Consider the following 22,614-nt stretch of genomic DNA (forward strand, 5'->3'; position numbering starts at 1 on the left):
GCACACACACACATATACTCTGCATGACATGACACTTCTTCTGACCAACAGTCGAATCACTAAACAATCGACTAATTGGGGTCGGCCCTAATCTATATAGTGCAAACTAATGACAAACTTAAGTTCAATTTTGCATGACATGACACTTCTTCTAGAGCAGTCCTGGAGGCGCATGGCCGCATACGCGCAGCTTAGAGGGAACATTGGTAGTAAGTACACCATCAAGCTTTTGGGTGTCTTTTCAGATTCCAGAATAATTCTTTAGTTGTGGACATTACATCACTTCCCTCCCTCTCTTGGTCCTCATCTTTGTAATTCACCTTGAGTTTGCAACTGTGTTTTACTAGTTTCTTCATGACATTTGTTAGCGAACTCCATGACCGTAGCTAAAGCAAAGGGCTATAGCAGCACACAAGTCGACTACAAATGCATGCTGGGCATGCCCTGAACGTGTGAAGTGAGGGCTACTGGAGCGCTATTTGAGCAAAATTGGAGAGGGCGAGAAGGCTAATGCTCCAGCCTTTGGGAATCTCGCTCTGCACTCCAGTCAAATTGGGCACGCTCTGCTCCTCACTCTGCTCCAGCTCCGTTCACATACTCGGATTAGAACTATGGACAGTCCAGTTTCACTTTCTATATTCTCTGTGGATAACATCGACTAAAACTGGAATTCGTACCAGAAACATAGAACCTAACACTTGTCATGATGTTGGCCTGTGGCCAAGGTTTATGACCCTCCCATAAATACCTACCGTCTCTCTCACACTCTACTGGAGTACTCTTGAATAGCCTTTGTTAAACATAGAGAGTCTGGGAACATCATACAAGTGGGGGGAAAGGAACCATATTTTGGTAATAGAACCAGTTGAAAATATGCGTTGGTACTTAATGAATATGATGTCAGTTCAGTTGTCATCTGAGACATTATGACTGATGACAAGATGACATAAACTGTATCTGGGAAAGTCTACACATTCTAGTTATCAGATTCATATGTAATTGTTGTGCAATTTAAATGTTTAAATATGACACTATTTGTGAAAAGATTAAATGTAATTTTAGCTTCCAAATGAGAGAATTGTGTTTTCAAAAAGTTAGAGATCTGCTCAATCAGTGACCCACCCCTGTAAAGAGACATGGGCTATAAAACTATGAAAACACACCCTTCTCCCTCCTCTATATAAAGCCTAGATGAAAATGTAACCTCTTGTTCCGGGTACATTAGGATGACGATCCAATGTCAGAATGGTTCAGATAATAACTACAGATGGAAGCCAACATCAGCGTGAGCTTTGGTTGCGAATGGTATGAACTCTTATTCACTACAGAAGTGATACCTCCTAGCCGTTGAGTTAGCAGCGGCCGCTGTAAACGTGGGCTAGGAAAGGACGGACGACGTATCCAGCCTAACACACAACAACGATACTACAACGTATCCAATTTACTGCCTCGGACATTCTTCCGAGGACAGGAAGATCTCTGTTGGCTAACACGGCCAGCATCTAGGACCAACCTACCGAAGCGCAGATCAGAGTAAATATTTATTGCATTTTCCTTTTCCAAATGGGCGGTAATTTAGAATGCATAAGATACTGTATTTACGATAGCATGGCTTCTCCCTTTGTTCCTCAGTCTTCCCGCTCTTTCACTCAAACCCAACCCCCTTTCCTTTGTGTAACCAGCAGTCATGTCGGCTCCGTCCACCAGGGACGTTTTCTGTATGACATAATTTGCATTCTGTGTATATGTAATTCTGTGTGATTAGTTAGGTATTTAGTAAATAAATAATTAAACCCAATTTTGCATTGCTGATTCAACTTGTCCAATTTTGCTTTGCTGATTCAACTTGTTAGCCAGTGTTCGTGAAGATATCTGAAAGTTGCAAATTCTTGGTTGAGACTGAAATAAGGTGATGATTAATATTGACTGCTATTGATGATAAATATTACTAGGTCTTTAAGAGTTTATTCGGAAGATAACAGCTCTATAAACACTCTTTCGTGGTGCCCTGATTTTCTAGTTAATTACATTTACATGATTAGCTCAATCAGGTAATATTAATTACAGAGAAAGGATTTTATAGAATAGCATGTCATATCACTTAATCCGGCATAGCCAAAGACACGACACACTACAGACTTAAGGGGAAATCCGCAGTTCAAAAGATAACAAAGCACATCCCACCTCTGTTCTGGTAAAAAAAAGGCCAGGAGAAATGTAACCACTTAAATTCATAGACAGTGTAATTGATGCAAGGACTGCCTATCCAAGGTAATCAGAATCATAGTTTCAAGCATATTTTGAAGCTATACCGTGTTTATTTACATTTGACAATTTTTACAAACATTGGGTAAAACAAGCTAATATTTTGGGTTCTGATGTATGGAAGTTTAACTAAGCCCATGAGGCATATCTAAGTTATATTCTTCAAGAATCAATGAGTGTATATCATTTATTTATAAGTCCAAAATTGGGATGCAGCAATTGCGCATTGCCCCTTTAAATGACAGCATATTCTCTCATAGTAAAGTGAAAAGGATAAGCGTAGATAAAGTCAAAAGGATAAGCGTAGATCAAAAGGGCCCCCTGGTTCACAAATCTTCACATAAACATTGTTAAAATGTGAGATAGCGCACACACATACACACAAAAAACCCACCACTGTGCCTCTCACCCTGCCTCCCAATATCACTTCCCCTTTCTTCAGTACCCTACCACCCTTGCACCCAGTGGGTGGATTAAGCAATGATTTACACATCACAAGCTCTACAAGCCTTGCTGATAGGTGCTTTGCTTATAGAGACCATTACCCCAAATATAGCCTGTGGTCTGGTCAGAGCCCATATTTACACAGCAACCCTGAGTAGAAGAGCCGATTAATTTAAAGCTGAACCTAGATTAGCACTCCTACCCTGAGACCCTTAATGAATTTACATCTTGCTCTCTTGAATTTCACTCTACCAGACTGAAAACAAACCAGGCAAAAATAATGCCAAAGTCGAGACAAACCTGAGCAAAGAGGTAGGACATGACGGTGTCGTCTAAGACAGGGCTCTCCAGTCCTTTGTTGACCCCATAGCGGTGGGCACATGAGACTCGGTTGTTATACCAGCCAGGGAAGTAGTACCTAGAGAGTGAGAGAGGGGAAAGAAACAGGGTAGTGGCACAAGAAAACGGAGCAACTAGTGGTTAGAGCAATAAATAAAAGCAGCCAATGGATAGTCTACCATGCAAAGGATGACTAGCCTGTACAGGTGGCAGTAATAGCTTTCCTTATATTTCCTATGCAACAAATACGTACTTACCGTATCAGCAACAAATTTCAACATCAAAACAACAAAACTGCCAGGACACATCCTCTGGCTGTGGTTCAATGTGGACTAGGACTTTCATTACATAATAGCAGTTTGACATGTAACAGTCACATTTCCTTCATACAGGCATTTTCTGCCTGTACGAACAATAAAACCACTGCTACTGAACTGAACTAATATTTATACCAAATGTTTTAGGGTCCACACACATTTTAAATCCGCAATGCACTTTAATGACTCAAAGAAGAGTATTCAACTATGTGCTTTTTTTTGAGCTCTCCTAGCTGTGCCGTTGAGAAACTATAGCAAGCACACTTGTAGTTGTTCTGTTTGGAACACAACCCCGCGTCTCCGCCATCTAACAAGTACGGTTATTGTTCACGCAATCCAAAAAAACGACCCATTATAAACAGCTATCTGGGTCAGGTGGGCATCATTTGAAATCTTGTTCTGTTGCCAACATGACTAGGTGAGTTATAAAATAGGATCTTACAGTGCTAGGCATTCACAGTGCGATTCAGAGAACCAGACGGTAATTTCACTGCACATAGAATGGAGTCTTGCGTGCATTCCGGTGCGAGTTCCGTGGCAATAGACAATAGACATAGGCTCATTCTGTTCAGAACAACCCAAGGTGTGACGCCATGTCATCTTGTAACTCTACGTCAAACAGTGATCATAAACGGTGACTGTTAATGACATAAGTTTTAATGTGAAGTGCATATTTGGACTCAAGTTTTTGGCACATCAAAGTGGTATTTACTATAATCCTCATCGTCTCATATTTTAAAATACATAGTCTCTTCCTAATTTTAAAGCCTTCCCTTCCCTCAGAAAACAAAAAATGCCCAATTAGCAGGAGGGTTTGCGAAAGCTTCTTGAAGTGTGCGGTGCTCAAGTTCATTACGGCTGTTAATCAAAACCCACACAGCGCTGTGAAAACGCTGAACCTGAGCTCTGACATCATTTATAGTGTGTTACTGTACAGCCATTGCGTTCCAATTTAGGCACTTATCAGCGGCCAAATCTGCCATTTTCAACCCGCACAGGGGTACAAGTGTAACGGGCTACCGAACATATTCCTCTTAACAGTACATGTTTTGAATGATTCATAAAAATTGCTTCCATCCTAGTATTTTTTTTTTTAAATCAGTCACCTTTCCTGAAGCAAGATTCGAGCCTTGGGAGTTTTGAGAACCACTCGGTAGGAGAGTAGGGTTTATCTGCATACTACGGTCACTACATGCCTCGCCCAATGCCAGAGGCTGCTAGCTAGGACACCAGTAGTGTCCTTTGCCCCCCACCTGACGAGCACTGCTTTCCCACAGTTATTTTAATGTTATGGCGAGGGTAGTGCAACGCGAGTATTGGATTGGCTACACAAGCTAACTACTTCCCTTGCCTTAACGTTAAAATAACTGCGGGAAAGCAGTGCTCGGTAGGCGGGGGTGAAGGACACGGTGTACTTGTGTCCCCTATCTAGCTATCAGCCTCGTTCGGTGGGTTTTTGGTGCATTACCGCAACTTATTGTGCTGCAGTCTGGGACAGAAACCGCGCTAGCAGCCACAATGGCAGTGGCCGCGGCATTTAGCGAGGCATAGTAGGCGCCATGTAGTGACATCAGTCCGCAGATGGACATTATTGCGGTAGGAAGTCAGCAACACGATTCACATTGATTGGAGGGCCAACTAGAGGACTGAAAAGGCACTACACCTAGCTACAAGTTGAATTGGGACACCACTCCCACGCCATACCACGTGTGGGATAGCGCAAAACGGAGGGGAAGGGCTAAGGGGGTGGGTTATTGAAATTGAGCCAAAGAGTAAGATGTCATAGAAGATAAAAGAACATTGTATATAATTGTGTATACCACAGTACAATGATACTTTGCTAAACTTCATTACCACTGTAATTTCACACTTTAATTCCTCCATTTTTTAATAAATCTATTCCAACTAAATATTTCCTTTTCAACAGAGAAATCAATTGTGCTAGACCCCTGATCCCATGCCACTTCCTAGTTCCTACCTCACTCTGAAGAGGAGCATCTCATTGGCTGATTCATCCAGTTTGAGGATGTGATTGGGTGGGAACCACATGCGGTCGCTCTCCCTCATCAGGCCAAATAGGCTGCAGTACATTGGTGACAGGCCTGGGACACAGGAGAGAACAGAAAAATGTAAAAAATTGACACTAAAGATATCCATAGGCGTCGATCCCTGGTCGAGTCACACGAAAACACTAAAAAGTGGGACCGGATGCCTCTGCTTGGCACATACAGCATTAAGGAGATGGATTGGGGCTAAGGCCCTGCGATAGACTAGTGTAGGGCTGGGCGATATGGCCAAAATATTATATCACAATATATGTCTCATTTTTGATGGTATGGCGGTATATGTTGATTAATAATACAAGTTCTAAATATGCTTTGAGTAGTGTATGACCCTATGGTTTGGTTTTAAATGGGGCTTTCTTCTGATTGAACCGTAAAAAACAAATCACCCAAAAATGTCAGCATTTTTACCAATTTCTGCATTTCCTTAACTCAATTGTTATCATTTCCACACTTTGCTACATTTGTCTTTGTATGCCTATTTTGTCAAACAGTAACTTTCCTTTATCAGAATAATTAAGATCTTCTATGACCATGTATTTGCAATGTATTTGGGCCTCCCGAGTGGCGCAGCGGTCTAAGGCCCGGCATCTCGGTAGCAGAGGCGTCACTACAGACCCTGGTTCGATTAAGGGCTGTATCACCTTGATTGGGAGTCCCATAACCCGGCACACAATTGGCCCAGCATTGTCCTGTTTAGGGTTTGGCAGTCATTGTAAATAAGAATTTGTTCTTAACTGACTTGCGTAGTTTATTAAAATATCAAATAAAAAGAACGTGCAAATGTATCTCGTGGCAGTTCTTAATTACACCACAAGGGGCAGTGTGCAGATTTTGAAGGTCCTTTTGGCAAGCTTTACACCACTCCAGCCGACGCTTGGCTAATTTGAAGGGATGTCCATATACTTTTGTACACACACACAACACACCACACACACACACACACACACACACACACACACACACACACACACAGGGTCAAGAGTTTGGACACACCTACTCATTCAAGGGCTTTACTTTATTTTTACTATTTCCTACATTGTAGAATAATAGTGACAACATCAAAACTAGGACATAACACATATGGAATCATGTAGTAACCAACAAAGTCTTAAATCAAAATATATTTGACATTTTTGAGATTCTTCAAAGTAGCCAACCTTTGTCTTGATGACAGCTTTGCACAATCTTGGCATTCTCTCAACCAGCTTCATGAGGTAGTCACCTGGAATGCATTTCAATTAACAGGTGTGCCTTGTTTAGTTAAATTGTGGAATTTCTTTCCTTCTCAATGCATTTGAGCCTATCAGTTGTGTTGTGAGGTAGGGGTGGTATACAGAAGATAGTCCTATTTGGTAAAAGACCAAGTCCATATTATTTTAGGAACAGCTCAAATAAGCAAAGACAACCCATCATTGCTTTAAGACATGAAGGTCAGTCAAACCTGAAAATTACAAGAACTTTGAAAGTGCAGTCGCAAAAGCCATCAAGCGCTATGATTAAACCGGCTCTCATGAGGACCGTCACGGGAAGGGAAGACCCAGAGATACCTCTGCTGCAGAGGATAAGTTCATTAGAGCTAACTGCTCCTCAGAGTGCAACCCAAATAAATGCTTCACAGAGTTCAAGTAACAGACACATCTCAACATCAACTGTTCAGAAGAGACTGTGTGAACCAGGCCTTCATGGTCGAATTGCTGCACTACTAAAGGACACCAATAATAAGAAGAGACTTTCTTGGGCAAAAAAACACGAGCAATGGACATTATACCAATGGAAATCTGTCATTTGGTCTGATGAGTCCAAATTGGAGATTTTTGGTTCCAACCGCCATGTTTTTGTGAGAAGCGGTGTGGGTGTACAGATGATCTCCGCATGTGTGGTTCCCTCAGTGGAGCATGGAGGAGGTGGTGTAATGGTGTGGGGGTGATTTGCTGGTGACACTGTCAGTATTATATTTAACCAGCATGGTTACCACAGCATTCTGCAGCGATATGCCATGCCATCTGGTTTGGACTATCATTTGTTTTTCAACAGGACAATGATCCAAAAGACACCTCCAGGCTGTCTAAGCGCTTTTTGTCCAAGGAGAGTGATGGGCTGCTGCATCAGATGGCTTGCCCTCCACAATCACCCAACCTCAACCCAGCTGCGATGGTTTGGTCTGAGTTGGACCGCAAACTGAAGGAAAAGCAGCCAACAATTGCTCAGCATATGTGGGAACTTCTTCAAGAATGTTGGAAAAGCATTCCTCATGAAGCTGGTTGAGAGAACACCAAGAGTGTGCAAAGCTGTCAAGCAAAAGGTGGCTACGTTGAATATTTTTTTGGTTACTAAAGGATACCATATGTGTTATTTAATAGTTTTGATGTCTTCACTATTATTCTACAATGTAGAAAATAGTAAAAATACAAACTTGAATGAGTAGGTGTTCTAAAACTTTTGACCAGTACAGAGAGAGAGAGATATACATTTGAATACATTTGAACTCAGTTTTTGACAATTCCTGCATTTAATCCTAGTAAATATTCCCTGTCTTAGGTCAGTTAGGATCACCACTTTATTTTAAGAATGTGAAATGTCAGAATAATAGTAGAGAGAATGACTTATTTCAGCTTTAATTTCTTTCATCAGATTCCCAGTGGGTCAAAAGTTTACATACACTCAATTAGTATTTGGTAGCATTGCCTTTAAATTGTTTGTCTTGGGTCAAACGTTTAGGGTAGCCTTCCACAAGCTTCCCACAATAAATTGGGTGAATTTAGGCCCATTCCTCCTGACAGCTGGAGTAACTGAGTCAGGTTTGTAGGCCTCCTTGCTCGCACAAGCTTTTTCAGTTCTGCCCACAAATTTTCTATGGGTTTGAGGTCAGGGCTTTGATGGCCACTCCAATACCTTAACTTTGTTGTCCTTAAGCCATTTTGCCACAACTCTAGATGTATGCTTCGGGTCATTGTCCATTTGGAAGACCCATTTGCGACCATGCTTTAACTTCCTGACTGATGTCTTGAGATGTTGCTTCAATATATCAACATAATTTTCCTACCTCATGATGTCATCTATTTTGTGAAGTGCACAAGTCCCTCCAGCAGCAAAGCACCCCCACAACATGATGCTGACACTCCCGTGCTTCACGGTTGGAATGGTGTTCTTCGGTTAACAAGTCTCCCCCTTTTTCCTCCAAACATAACAATGGTCATTATGGCCAAACAGTTCTATTTTTGTTTCATTAGACCAGAGGACATTTCTCCAAAAAGTACGATCTTTGTCCCCATGTCCAGTTGCAAACTGTAGTCTAGAATTTTTATGGCAGTTTTGGAGCAGTGGCTGTTTCCTTGCAGAGCAGACTTTCAGGTTATGTCGATATAGGAATCGTTTAACTGTGGATATAGATACTTTTGTATCGGTTTCCTTCAGCATCTTCACAAGACTTCACAAGACTGCTTCCATCACGTGGACTGGGATATGTTTATAAGTGAAATAATCGTATTGAGTCAGACAACAACATTGACGAATACGCTGATTCGGTGTGCGAGTTCATTAGAACGTGCATTGAAGATGTCGTTCCCATAGCAACGATCATTCCCAAACCAGAAACCGTGGATTGATGGCAGCATTCGCGTGAAACTGAAAGCGCCAACCACTGCTTTTAATCAGGGCAAGGTGACTGGTAACATGACCGAATACAAACGGTGCAGCTATTCCCTCCGCAAGGCTATCAAACAAGCTAGTATCTGCGTCAGTATAGAGACAAAGTAGAATCTCAATTCAACGTCTCAGACACAAGAGGTATGTGGCAGGGTCTACAGTCAATCACGGACTACAAAAAAAGAAAACCAGCCCAGTCACGGACCAGGATGTCTTGCTCCCAGGCAGACTAAATAACTTTTTTGCCCGCTTTGAGGACATTACAGTGCCACTGACACGGCCTGCAACAAAAACATGCGGACACTCCTTCACTGCAGCCGAGGTGAGTAAAACATTTAAACGTGTTAACCCTCGCAAGGCTGCAGGCCCAGACGGCATCCCCAGCCGCGCCCTTAGAGCATGCACAGACCAGCTGGCTGGTGTGTTTACGGACATATTCAATCAATCCCTATACCAGTCTGCTGTTCCCACATGCTTCAAGAGGGCCACCATTGTTCCTGTTCCCAAGAAAGCTAAGGTAACTGAGCTAAACGATTACCGCCCCGTAGCACTCACTTCCGTCATCATGAAGTGCTTTGAGAGACTAGTCAAGGACCATATCACCTCCACCCTACCTGACACCCTAGACCCACTCCAATTTGCTTACCACCCAAATAGGTCCACTGCCCTAACCCATCTGGACGAATACCTATAGAGGAATACCTATGTGAGAATGCTGTTCATCGACTACAGCTCGGCATTTAACACCATAGTACCCTTCAAGCTCGAGACCCTGGGTCTCGACCCTGCCCTGTGCAACTGGGTACTGAACTTCCTGACGGGCCACCCCCAGGTGGTGAGGGTAGGCAACAACATCTCCACCCCGCTGATCCTCAACACTGGGGCCCCACAAGGGTGCGTTTTGAGCCCTCTCCTGTACTCCCTGTTCACCCACGACTGCGTGGCCATGCACGCCTCCAACTCAATCATCAAGTTTGCGGACGACACAACAGTGGTAGGCTTGATTACCAACAACGACGAGACGGCCTACAGGGAGGAGGTGAGGGCCCTCGGAGTATGGTGTCAGGAAAATAACCTCACACTCAAAGTCAACGTCAACAAAACTAAGGAGATGATTGTGGACTTCAGGAAACAGCAGAGGGAACACCCCCCTATCCACATCGATGGAACAGTAGTGGAGAGTGGAGAGGGTAGTAAGTTTTAAGTTCCTCGGCATACACATCACAGACAAACTAAATTGGTCCACTCACACAGACTGCATCGTGAAGAAGGCGCAGCAGCGCGTCTTCAACCTCAGGAGGCTGAAGAAATTCGGCTTGTCACCAAAGGCACTCACAAACTTCTACAGATGCACAATCGAGAGCATCCTGGCGGGCTGTATCACCGCCTGGTACGGCAACTGCTCCGCCCTCAACCGTAAGGCTCTCCAGAGGGTAGTGAGGTCTGCACAATGCATCACCGGGGGCAAACTACCTGCCCTCCAGGACACCTACACCACCCGATCTTACATGAAGGCCATAAAGATCATCAAGGACAACAACCACCCGAGCCACTGCCTGTTCACCCCGCTATCATCCAGAAGGCAAGGTCAGTACAGGTGCATCAAAGCTGGGACCGAGAGACTGAAAAACAGCTTCTATCTCAAGGCCATCAGACTGTTAAACAGCAACCACTAACATTGAGTGGCTGCTGCCAACACACTGACTCAACTCCAGCCACTTTAATAATGGGAATTGATGGGAAATGATGTAAAATATATCACTAGCCACTTTAAACAATGCTACCTAATATAATGTTTACATACCCTACATTATTCATCTCATATGTATACGTATATACTGTACTCTATATCATCTATTGCGGCTTTTGTGGAGCGATGGAGAACGATGCTTCGAGGGTGGCTGTTGTCGATGTGTTCCTACTTCGAGCCCAGGTAGGGGCGAGGAGAGGGATGGAAGCTATACTGTTACACTGGCAATAGTAAAGTGCCTATAAGAACATCCAATAGTCAATGGTATATGAAATACAAATGGCATAAAGAGAAATAGTCCTATAATTCCTATAATAACCTCAACCTAAAACTTCTTACCTGGGAATAATGAAGACTCATGTTAAAAGGATCCACCAGCTTTCATATGTTCTTATGTTCTGAACAAGGAACTGAAACGTTAGCTTTTTTTACATGGCAAATATTGCACTTTTACTTTCTTCTCCAACACTTTGTTTTTGCATTATACAAACCAAATTGTACGTTTCATTATTTATTTGAGGCTAAATTGATTTGATTGATGTATTATATTAAGTTAAAATAAAAGTGTTCATTCAGTAATTTTGTAATTGTCATTATTACAAATAAATACATAAATAATAATAAATCGGCTGATTAATCCGTAGCGGCTTTTTTTGGTCCTCCAATAATCGGTATTGGTATTGAAAAATCATAATCGGTCGACCTCTAGTAAAGACAGAATACAACAAGCCAGAGAATGGATGAAGTTCAGATGTCCTGGGCCAGGCCTCAGCAACACTATTTATCTGCAGCTCAACCTACAACAACAACAACAACAACAAACTCCATAAGACAAGTGTGTGACACACATAAGGAAGAAGAGAAAGTAGATGACAGAAACAGGAAATGAGAGTACAGTGCCGAGTGACAACAGGAAGAGAAACCTAGCAGAGCATATTGTGTGGTGGAGGTTAGTTGGGTGATTGTCATGAAAACAGTTTTAACCATGGTAGTAACACATTGAAATAGTAAGACTGAAATTATAAAACCATGATGCATCTGCAACATTCAACTATCATTCGGAAGACTAAAATGCCTAGTGTAAGGTACAGTGTCTGATTTGAATTATGTAACTTCAACCAAATTCTCATTACTGAAATACGTTTGGATAAAATTGGGTAAATTTAATTTTTTTAATTAAACTAAATATGTTGCTGTAGTTTGTCCATAAATCATAAAAATGGTATACTAGTTGAAGTTCACAATTTTGGTTTTATTCACATCTAGGAGTAGTAGTCCTTATATTAACAAATACATTTAATTCCTTCAGAATGAGGTTCTTATTCTCAAACACCCCCTTTACACCAACCTTATTATGACTAAAAAGTTAAAAATTGGGAAAAACTTGACCTTACCAATATGGAGGCATGAATGGGCTTTAGTGATGTGTTCAATTGTTTGCCGACTCACAATGGCTGTCTAAGATTACTTGCATATTGAGATATAATTATTGGCTATTTTATTAACGAGAATCTTAATTTCAGTCATGGTAATAAGCTAATTCTAATGTATAGTCAATGGGTGTGCTGTGCTGGTACTATTCCGGGATTCTGGCCTTCGAGGCAGAGTTCCTCTGTCCAGTGTCTGTTCTTTTGCCCATCTTAATCTTCTCTTCTTATTGGCCAGTCTGATATATGGCTTTTTCTTTGCAACTCTGCCTAGAAGGCCAGCATCCCGGAGTCGCTTCTTCACTGTTGACTTTGAGACGGGTACTATTTAATGAAGCTGCCAGTTGAGGACCTGTGAGGCATCTGTTTCTCAAACTATACACTAATGTACTTGTCCTCTTGCTCAGTTGTGCACCGGGGCCTCCCACTCTTTCTATTCTGGTTAGAGCCAGTTGGCTCTGTTCTGTGAAGGGAGTAGTACACCACGTTGTACAAGATCTTCAGTTTCTGGGCAATTTCTCACATGGAATAGCCTTCATTTCTCAGAACAAGAATAGACTGCCGAGTTTCAGAAGATCTTTGTTTCTAGCCATTTTGAGCCTGTAATCGAACCCACAAATGCTGATGCTCCAGATACTCAACTAGTCTAAAGAAGGCCAGTTTCATTGCTTCTTTAATCAGAACAACAGTTTTTAGCTGTGCGAACATAATTGTGGAACATAAACGGTTTTCTAATGATCAATTAGCATTTTAAAATGATAAACTTGGATTAGCTAACACAATGTGACATTGGAACACGGGAATGATGGTTACTGATAATGGGGCTCAGTACGCCTATGTTGATATTCCATTTTTTAAACGTTTTTTTAAATTAAAAATAATAATAATCTGCCGTTTCCAGCTACAATAGTCATTTACAACATTAATAATGTCTACACTGTATTTCTGATCAATTTGATGTGTTTTTTAAAATTCTATTTTTATTTTATTTAAAAAAAATGTATCCCCTTTTTCTCCCCAATTTCGTGGTATCCAATTGTTAGTAGCTACTATCTTGTCTCATCGCCCAACTCCCGTACGGGCTCGGGAGAGACGAAGGTCAAAAGTCATGCGTCCTCCGATACACAACCCAACCAAGCCGCCAGCTTCTTAACACAGCGCGCATCCAACCCAGAAGCCAGCCACACCAATGTGTCGGAGGAAACACTGTGCACCTGGCAACCTTGGTTGGCACGCACGGCGCCCGGCCTGCGACAGGAGTCGCTGGTGCGCGATGAGACAAGGATATCCCTACCGGCCAAACCCTCCCTAACCCGGACGACGCTAGGCCAATTGTGCGTCACCCCACGGACCTCCCCGATTTCAGCCGGTTGCGATAGCCTGGGCGCGAACCCAGAGTCTCTGGTGACACAGCTGGCACAGCTTAACCTCTACACCACCCGGGAGACCCATTTGATGTGATTTTAAAATGGACAAAAATGTTTGCTTTTCTTTCAAAAACAAGGACATTTCTAAGTGACCCCAAACTTTTGAACGGTAGTGTATATTATCATCGAAACCGCATTATTATGTTTGGCCTAGTTGGCTGTACCTGCAGCAAAATTCCAGTATGATCCTTCATAGCTTGTTCTCCATATTTCTAAATAGTGTCAATTTGCTCTCAGCACTTATTTGCATGACTGATCAAAATTAGTTAAGTCTCTCTTGTCCCTCTGCAGCAGAGAAGATGGTGACCAATATGTTTGGAACATTGAATTACAATAGAATGTCAGTGTCGAATCGCAATACATATTGTATCGGCATCAAAGTGCCGTGATAATATCGTATCATGAGGTCCCTTGCACGCACGGGAGACTACTCAATGCCCCATGGAGGAGTTAAACGTCTGAAGGAAAAGGGGGGGTGAGAGATAGAGTGAGAGCAATAGAGCAAGAAAGAGAGCTGCAGGGTGCTTATCAGTGTGAGACATTCTGAGTGTGTTTGAGAGAGATAGAGCAATAGAGAACACAAAAGCAACAAGTCGACAGCCTGCCGAGGTCGGTGTAAAGTGTATGAACACCCGGGACTGAGGTATAATCTACAGTGCCTTCAGAAAGAATTCACACCCATTGACTTCTTCAGCGTACATTTTAAATTGCGATTTTTGGTCACTGGCCTACACACAAATTAATTAAAAATGAAAAGCTGAAATGTATTGAGTCAATAAGTACTCAACCCCTTTGTTATGTCAGGCCTTATTTCAGGAGTAAAATGTGCATAAGTCACGTAATAAGCTGCATGGACTGTGTGCAATAGAGTTTAACGATTGTTTAATGACTACCTTATCTCTGTATCGCACACATACAATCTGTAAGGTCCTTCAGCAGTGAATTTCAAACACACGTTCAACCACAAAGACCAGGGAGGTTTTCCAATGCCTTGCAAAGAAGGGCAACTATTGGTAGACGGTGTAACGCCCCCTTTTCCTTCTGACGTTAAACTACTCCATACTGCAGTGTAGACAGATATGGAGCAGTGAGTAGTCTCCCGTGTGTCATAGGGCTAGGAATTGCAAGGGACCTCATGATACGATATTATCACGGCATTTTGATGCCGATAAGATATGTATTTGACACTGATTTGACACTGACATTTTATTGCATATATCAAGGGTTAATATATATATATATATATATATATATATATATATATATATATATATATATATATATATATATATATATATATATATATACATACATACATATACATATATACATATACATATACATATACATATACATATAGATAAATAAAATAAAATAACCCTTTGAGCACGGTGACGTTACACCCAGATACTACACAGATACAGGTGTCCTTCCTAACTAAGTTGCCGGAGTGGAAGGAGACCGCTCTGGGATTTCACAATGAGGCCAATTGATACAGTTAGAGTTTGATGGCTGTGATAGGATAAAACTGAAGACGGATGAACAACGTTCTAGTTATTTCACAATACTAACCAAATTTAATGATCCAAGGGGAATTATGGTAGAAAATGGGTTTCTTCTTTTTGTCATTTTAGTGAGATAGTTGTATTATTTTCAAGCATAGTGGTGGCCGCATCATGTTATGGGAATGCTTGTAATCGTTAAGGAATGGGGAGTTTTTCAGGATTAAAAAAATACACGGAATGGAGCTAAGCACAGGGAAAACCCTAGAGGAAAAACTGGTTCAGTCTGCTTTCCACCAGACACTAGGAGATGGATTCACCTTTCAGCAGGACAATAACCTAAAACACAAGGCAAAATGTACACTGGAGTTCCTTACCAAGACGACAGTGACTGAGTTACAGTTTTGACTTAAATCTACTTGAAAATCTATGGCAGGACCTCAAAATTGTTGTCTAGCAATAATCAACAACCAATTTGACAGAGCTTGAATCATTTTGAAAATAATAAATGGGCAAATGCTACACAATCCGCGGCAGGTTTTCATCAAGGATCTCTCGGTACTGTGCTCCGTTCATCTTTGCCTCAATCCTAACTTGCCTCCCAGTCCCTGCCGCTGAAATCACCCCCACAGCATATGATGCTGCCACCACCATGCTTCACTGTAGGGATGGTGTCAGGTTTCCTCCAGACGTGACGCTTGGCATTCAGTCCAAATAATTCAATCTTGGTTTCATCAGACCAGAGAATGTCATTTCTCATGGTCTGAGAGTCTTTAGGTGCCTTTTGCCAAACTACAAGCGGGCTGTCATGTGCCTTTTGCCGAGGAGTGGCTTCTGTCTGGCCATTCTACCATAAAGGCCTGCAGAGATGGTTGTCCTTCTGGAAGGTTCTCCCATCTCCACAGAGGAACTCTAGAGCTCTGTCAGAGTGACTATCAGGTACCTGGCTCAACCTCCCTGACCAAGGCCTTTCTCCCCCAATTGCTCAGTTTGGCCGAGAGCCAGCGCAAGGGAGAGTCTTGGTGGTTACAAACTTCTTCCATTTAAGAATGATGGAGGCCACTGTGTTCTTGGGGACCTTCAATGCTGCAGAAATGTTTTGGTACCCTTCCCCAGTTCTGTGCCTCAACACAATCCTGTCTTGGAGCCCTACAGACAATTCCTTCAACCATGGCTTCGTTTTTGCTCTGACGTGCACTGTCAACTGTGGGACCTTACATAGACAGGTGTGTGCCTTTCCAATCAATTGAATTTACCACAGGTGGAATCCAATCAAGTTGTAGAAACATCTCAAATATGCTCAATGTAAACAGGATGCACACTTGAGCCCAATTTCTAGTCTCATAGCAAAGGGTCTGAATACTTAAGTAAAATGTATCATTTTTTTCATACATTTGCAAAAATTTCATTTTTTTTTTACATTTGTCATTATGGGGTAATGACTGCAGATTGTTAAGAAACAATTAATATTTAATCAATTTTAAAATAAGGCTGTAACTTAACAAAATGTGGAAACAGTCAATGGGCCTGAATACTTTCCAATTTTCAAGAATTTTGCTTTCTACAAACATGTTTTCACTATGTCATTGTGGGGTATTGTGTGTAGATGAGTGAGGAAATCTAGTTAATCAATTTTGAATTCAGGCTGTAACAAAATGTGGAATAAATCAAGGGTTAGGAATACTTTCTGAAGGCACTGTACACGAGCGGTTTCCAACCTTGTCCGTTCTGTGGACCAACAAATTATCGTCAAACTCGAGGGCTACCATTTGTGGAGTCGCAGATAAAAAAAATTACATACAAATGTAGTCTATTTTAGCAGTGAGTGTCACAAAGGCCTATTTTTATAAACAATTTGCATTGTGAAATGTAATGTAAATTTGCTTATAATACCACCAACAATTATTTTTGGCAGGACTTTTTTTAAATACAAAATATTTTGCGGCGTTAGGTACTCTAAGCCGGGTGAAACAGCAGGTTGACATTCACTGAGTAGATCAAACATTAGGAACACCTTCCTAATATTAAGTTGTAACCCCCCCCTTTTACCCTCAGAAAAGCCTCAATTTGTCAGGGCATGGACTCTACAAGATGTCGAAAGCGTTCCACAGGGATGCATCCCACAGTTGAGTCAAGTTGGCTGGATGTCCTTTGGGTGGTGGACCATTATTGATACACATGGGAAACTGTTGAGCATGAAAAACCTAGCAGTGTTACAGTTCTTGACACAAACCATTGCACCTGGAACTTACTACTGTTGGGTTCTAGCTTGAAATATACTTATGTCACAATACTAGAACTTATTGATTACTTTACAGGTATAAGGAAGGTTGGGGTAAATGAAGCATGGATAGGAACATGGTGTATGGAAAGTTACTGAGTGAGAAAAAGGGAGTGCAGAAAGTTAACATTTTGCCAAACATGTTATTGTTGAATATGAAGGCTCCGAAGGAGGGAGGCAAAGGACAACAGTCTGGTTTCATTTGAGAGGAGCGAGGGATTCTGCCCGAGGTCACATGAAAGTGAGAAGAAACAGTCCTATTTCACACACATATACTTCCACGCCCACGAAGGTTCTAGCATTAGGCAAGGGCCATGACTACACCAGTGAGAGGAGCCAATTAAGATCCTGACTAGTAACAGAGTTTATTGGCTGTCTAGATGTGCAAGGATTTGACTCCGCTTATTAGGAGGGTATAAATATATGTGCTTGTGAAATCATACCTTGTCTTTGCAGCTGTATGACCCAGTGGGTGAATAAGCTTGGTTTATGCTCGTCTGTTTGAGTTTACACTGTTTGGTCAGAACCTAACACTACCACACACCATTCAAAAGGGACTGAAATATCTTGCCCATTCACCTTCTGAATGGTACACAATCCATGTCTCAATCGTCTTAAATAACCTTCTTGAACCCATCTCCTCCCCTTCCTCTACAGTGATTGAAGTGGATTTAACAAGTGACATCAATAAGGGATCATACTGTAGTTTTCACCTGGATTCACCTGGTCAGTTTGTGTCATGGAAACAACAGGGGTTCTTTCTGTTTTGTATACTCAGTGTTTTATGTACACTATATACAGTTGAAATTGGGAGTTTACATACACTTAGGTTGGAGTCATTAAAACTCATTTTTCAACCACTCCACAAATTTCTTGTTAACAAACTATAGTTTTGGCAAGTCAGTTAGGACATCTACTTTGTGCATGACACAAGTCATTTTTCCAACAATTGTTTAAAGACAGATTATTTCACTTATAATTCACTGTATTACAATTCCAGTGGGTCAGAAGTTTACATACACTAAGTTGACTGTGCCTTTAAATAGCTTGGAAAATTCCAGAAAATTATGTCATGGCTTTAGAAGCTTTTGATAGGCTAATTGACATCATTTGAGTCAATGGGATGTATTTCAAGGCCTACCTTCAAACTCAGTGCCTCTTGCTTGACATCAGGGGAAAATCAAAAGAAATCAGCCAAGACCTCAGAAAAAAATGGTAGACCTCCACAAGTCTGATTCATCCTTGGGAGCAATTTCCAAATACCTGAAGGTACCACGTTCATTTGTACAAACAATAGTATTCAAGTATAAACACCATGGGACCACGCAGCCGTCATACCGCTCAGGAAGGAGACGCGTTCGTTCTGTCTCCTAGAGATGAACGTACTTTGGTGCGAAAAGTGCAAATCACTCCCAGAATAACAGCAAAGGATCTTGTGAAGATGCTGGAGGAAACAGGTACAAAAGGCTCTATATTCACAGTAAAAACAAGTCCTATTTCGACATAACCTGAAAGGCCGCTCAGCAAGGAAGAAGCCCTGCTCCAAAACCACCATAAAAGCCAGATTATGGTTTGCAACTGCACATGGGGACAAAGATCGTACTTTTTGGAGAAATGTCCTCTGGTCTGATGAAACAAAAATAGAACTGTTTGGCCATAATGACCATCGTTATGTTTGGAGGAAAACATGACATTTCACATTCCTAAAATAAAGTGGTGATCCTAACTGACCTAAAACAGGGAATTTTTACTCTGATTAAATGTCAGGAATATACAAAAAAATTACTTCCTACATTGAATAAATGTTCCGCCCGATGAGGTAAAATGGCTCTGTATCGTCAAATGAGAACTTGGTAAACTGCCGTTAACAATGACTGTAGTTATAGTTAGACAAAGCCCTTAGAAAAAGTAAACCGGAGTCAGACTCTGTGCTAGTGAAAAATAAGGCAGAGGAGAGATGTGTGTGGATAGATATCTTATTTTTTTTACACTTCCTCCTCACAGTGAGAAAGTCTGGTTCTGTCTGTGCTGCTGCCTGCGCTGAAAGATTAAATCATCAACTGTTAGGGGTATGGGCTTGCCCTACAGGGCCTACAGTACATCTCGTTTGCTCTTATTGCCCCTAAAACAAGCATTAAGGGACACTTCAGTATTTTGGAAATGAGGCCCGTTTTCTACTTCCCCAGAGTCAGATGAACTCGTGGATACCATTTTTATGTTTCTGCGTGCAGTTTGAAGGAAGTTGCTAACTGGCGCAAGAGCAATTGCTAACTAGCATTAGCATAATGACTGGAAGTCTTCCATAGAAAAGTTTGTGGTCATACGTACATCCTTAAAAACATAGGTGCTGGGCTAATCAAGAATAAGGCCCGCACACTCGAAGCTCCCAATTCATCCCTACATTGACTACAATTCAATCCGAAACGGATCGTCGTCAGGTCAAACAAACAAACTGAGTGCTCGCTTCCCAAAATATACACATTCAATTCACTTTTGTGCATAAAAATCACCATTAAAATCACAGAAATACATATGGTCAGAAAGAATTATATACATACAAATGGGTTCAAGTTTTTTAAAAACCTAGGCAACGGTAAAAAAAAGTTTGTTGGAAACCTTTGGAATACCTGCCTACAGGACCATTACGCGCACTAGGCATGGTGGTCGTAGATATAATTCCAGTTACAGAATCTAATATATGTACAAAATGACCAAGTAGGAGACCTGGAAGGGAGGACAAATGAACGTGACACATTCGTGTAAGAAATGGTCTGATGTCAAACTCCTGGTTCAGACCTTTATGGAGACACGGTACACAAACGGTGAATTCTATACGATTCCCTTGTCAATAATAGATCTCCCCCTCCTAAGAGTCGTAACACGTTCTATATCAATGTGTCCCAGGAGAGCTAATGTTGTGACGAGCCGCCATGAAATGTGCAGCCACAGGATTTCTCTCAAATATCCTGATATTACTCTGGTGTTCTGCTATCCTTGTTTGTGGAACACGTAATGATGCCCTTAATCTTAACAGTCTTGCCAGTCATTGCGCTGACGCTAAGTTAGCATTGGCTCACAAAACTACCTCCAACTTCCTTCATACTGGACACAGAGATGAGTACATCTCCCTCTGGGGAAGTAGATAATTGTCAAAAATCCCAAAGTATCTCTTTAATGCTTAAAGGGGCAATAAAAGCGGACATCAGGTACTGTAGGCCCTGTAGGGCAGGCGACTGAATGTCTGTGGGTCAGACACTAGACCCGTGTTTGGAGCCCGTGTGAGTTCTGATGGCAGTCTATGATATTGGTATATCTAGTTCGCAACACTAACTCCCAACTTCCTCCATACTGGACACAGAGATATACAAATGGTATCCACGAGTTCACCAGACTCTGAGGAAGTAGACAAAAGGAAATCCCAAAGTATCCCTGTAAGCTTTATCAAATAATCATCTTTGGTAACAGAAAAACATTGAGCAGACATTTGCTTTTTTTCTATGCACTGTCTCACTCACCGCATGCCATGGCCGCATCGATGCACAACTCCTCAGCCACATAGTTCCCTGAAGGATAGGTGAGGTCTGGGCTATTGGTCCCGCCCCTGCCCAGGTGGTACAGGTGTACCGTCAGACAGGGAGGGGCTACTACCTGTTTGGGCTCGGAGACATGAAGTGGGTCTAGGACACAGCCATTCTGATTGGACGAGGGACATACTGGACACTCCATGTCCATGTGTGGCTCAGCAGATACATCCACCTAAAGGGAGAGATTGGAGGAGAAAGAGAAGGAGAGAGGAGACAGAGTGTAGGAGATAGAAAGAAGAGCGTGAGGAGAGTTAGAGACGAGGGGAGAAGACAGCAAGAGCAGAGAGAAATCGGGGGGAAAGAGCAAAAGAAAGTAAGAAAGGGGAAGATGGAGGGGGGGGCAGAGGGGAGTCTGTTAGCCCAGTTGACTTTATCTGCTCTGCTTAGTTAACAGTTATGCTATAGCAGGGGGGCGGCAGGTAGCCTAGTGGTTAGAGCGTTGGACTAGTAACCCGAAAGCTTGCAAGATCGAATCCCCGAGCTGACAAGGTAAAAGTCTGTCGTTCTGCCACTGAACAAGGCAGTTAACCCACTGTTCCTAGGCCGTCATTGACAATAAGAATTTGATCTTAACTGACTTGCCTAGTTAAATAAAGTTAAAATAAATAGCTGTTTCTGAGAATAGAATAACTAACCAAGCTTACCATACACTTCCAAGTGTGAATTCCTGTCAGGTAGGGCTGGGCCATATGTCCAAAATATATCACATTATTTAAAAAATAATTAATTGATTAATTACAGTAAGACACTTATGTTTTTGAATAATAAAAGTTCAAAATTGACTTATTGAGTAGGCGTGACCCTAGGGTGGCAACACATACATGCCAAGTGATTTCAATGTGCCAAATGTCCCCTCGCAAAATTAGAGAGATGCAAACACAGGCGAAATCGTGAGCTCAGGAAATAATGCTGCTCGTTACCTCCCGCATCCTGTTGTGTCCACAAGAGACTAGACGCTGGCAGATGCATTCCCTTGAGGGAAAGGAAATGGGTTAACCACGTACAGTGTGTTTATGTACCATATTTAATTAAGGCCGTTTTCACATTTGAAATTCATTACCCTGTTTTGGTTTCCTGGAGCGTTTGAGAATTCTATAGAATACAGTGCATTTGGAAAGTATTCAGAACCCTTACCTTTTTTCACATTTTGTTACGTTAGCCTTTTTCTAAAATGGATAAAATCATTTTGCCTCAATCTACACACAATACCCTATAATGACAATGCAAAAACAGGTTTAGTAATTTATTATAGATTTTTTTTAAAGAAATACCTTATCTACAGAAGTATTTAGACCCTTTGCTATGAGACTCGAAATTGAGCTCAGGTGCATCCTGTTTCCATGGATCCTCCTTGAGATGTTTCTACAACTTGATTGAAGTCCACCTATTGTCAATTTTCCTACCTTTACTAAAATATCAAAATATATGGACTGATTTGGAAAGACACACACCTGTCTCTATAAAAGGTCTCACAGTTAACAGTGCATGTCAGAGCAAAAACCAACCCATGAGGTTGAAGGAATTGTCCGTAGAGTGAGACAGGAGCCAAACTGAGTAATCGGGAGAA

At 41.7% G+C, this 22,614-nt stretch overlaps 1 protein-coding gene across 4 annotated transcripts in view; it reads right to left on the bottom strand.

The window, feature by feature from the left end:
• The window catches only part of LOC135517606 (tyrosine-protein kinase JAK2-like), a 71,946-nt gene that overhangs the window by 34,074 nt on the left and 15,258 nt on the right, over positions 1–22,614 (bottom strand). For 3 of the 4 annotated variants that reach the window (XM_064942070.1, XM_064942067.1, XM_064942069.1), the window contains exons 2-4: positions 20,979–21,219; positions 5,344–5,467; positions 3,010–3,127 (exon numbers count right to left, since the gene is read on the bottom strand). In XM_064942070.1, the coding sequence (XP_064798142.1) occupies positions 3,010–3,127; positions 5,344–5,467; positions 20,979–21,195 (459 nt within the window). In that variant the 5' untranslated portion in view covers positions 21,196–21,219. Of the gene's footprint in view, positions 1–3,009; positions 3,128–5,343; positions 5,468–6,588; positions 6,654–20,978; positions 21,220–22,614 lie in introns of those variants that run through there. The other variant, XM_064942071.1, reaches the window with a different exon arrangement.

Source organism: Oncorhynchus masou, chromosome 28, assembly GCF_036934945.1.
Source record: "Oncorhynchus masou masou isolate Uvic2021 chromosome 28, UVic_Omas_1.1, whole genome shotgun sequence".
Lineage (NCBI taxonomy): Eukaryota > Metazoa > Chordata > Actinopteri > Salmoniformes > Salmonidae > Oncorhynchus > Oncorhynchus masou.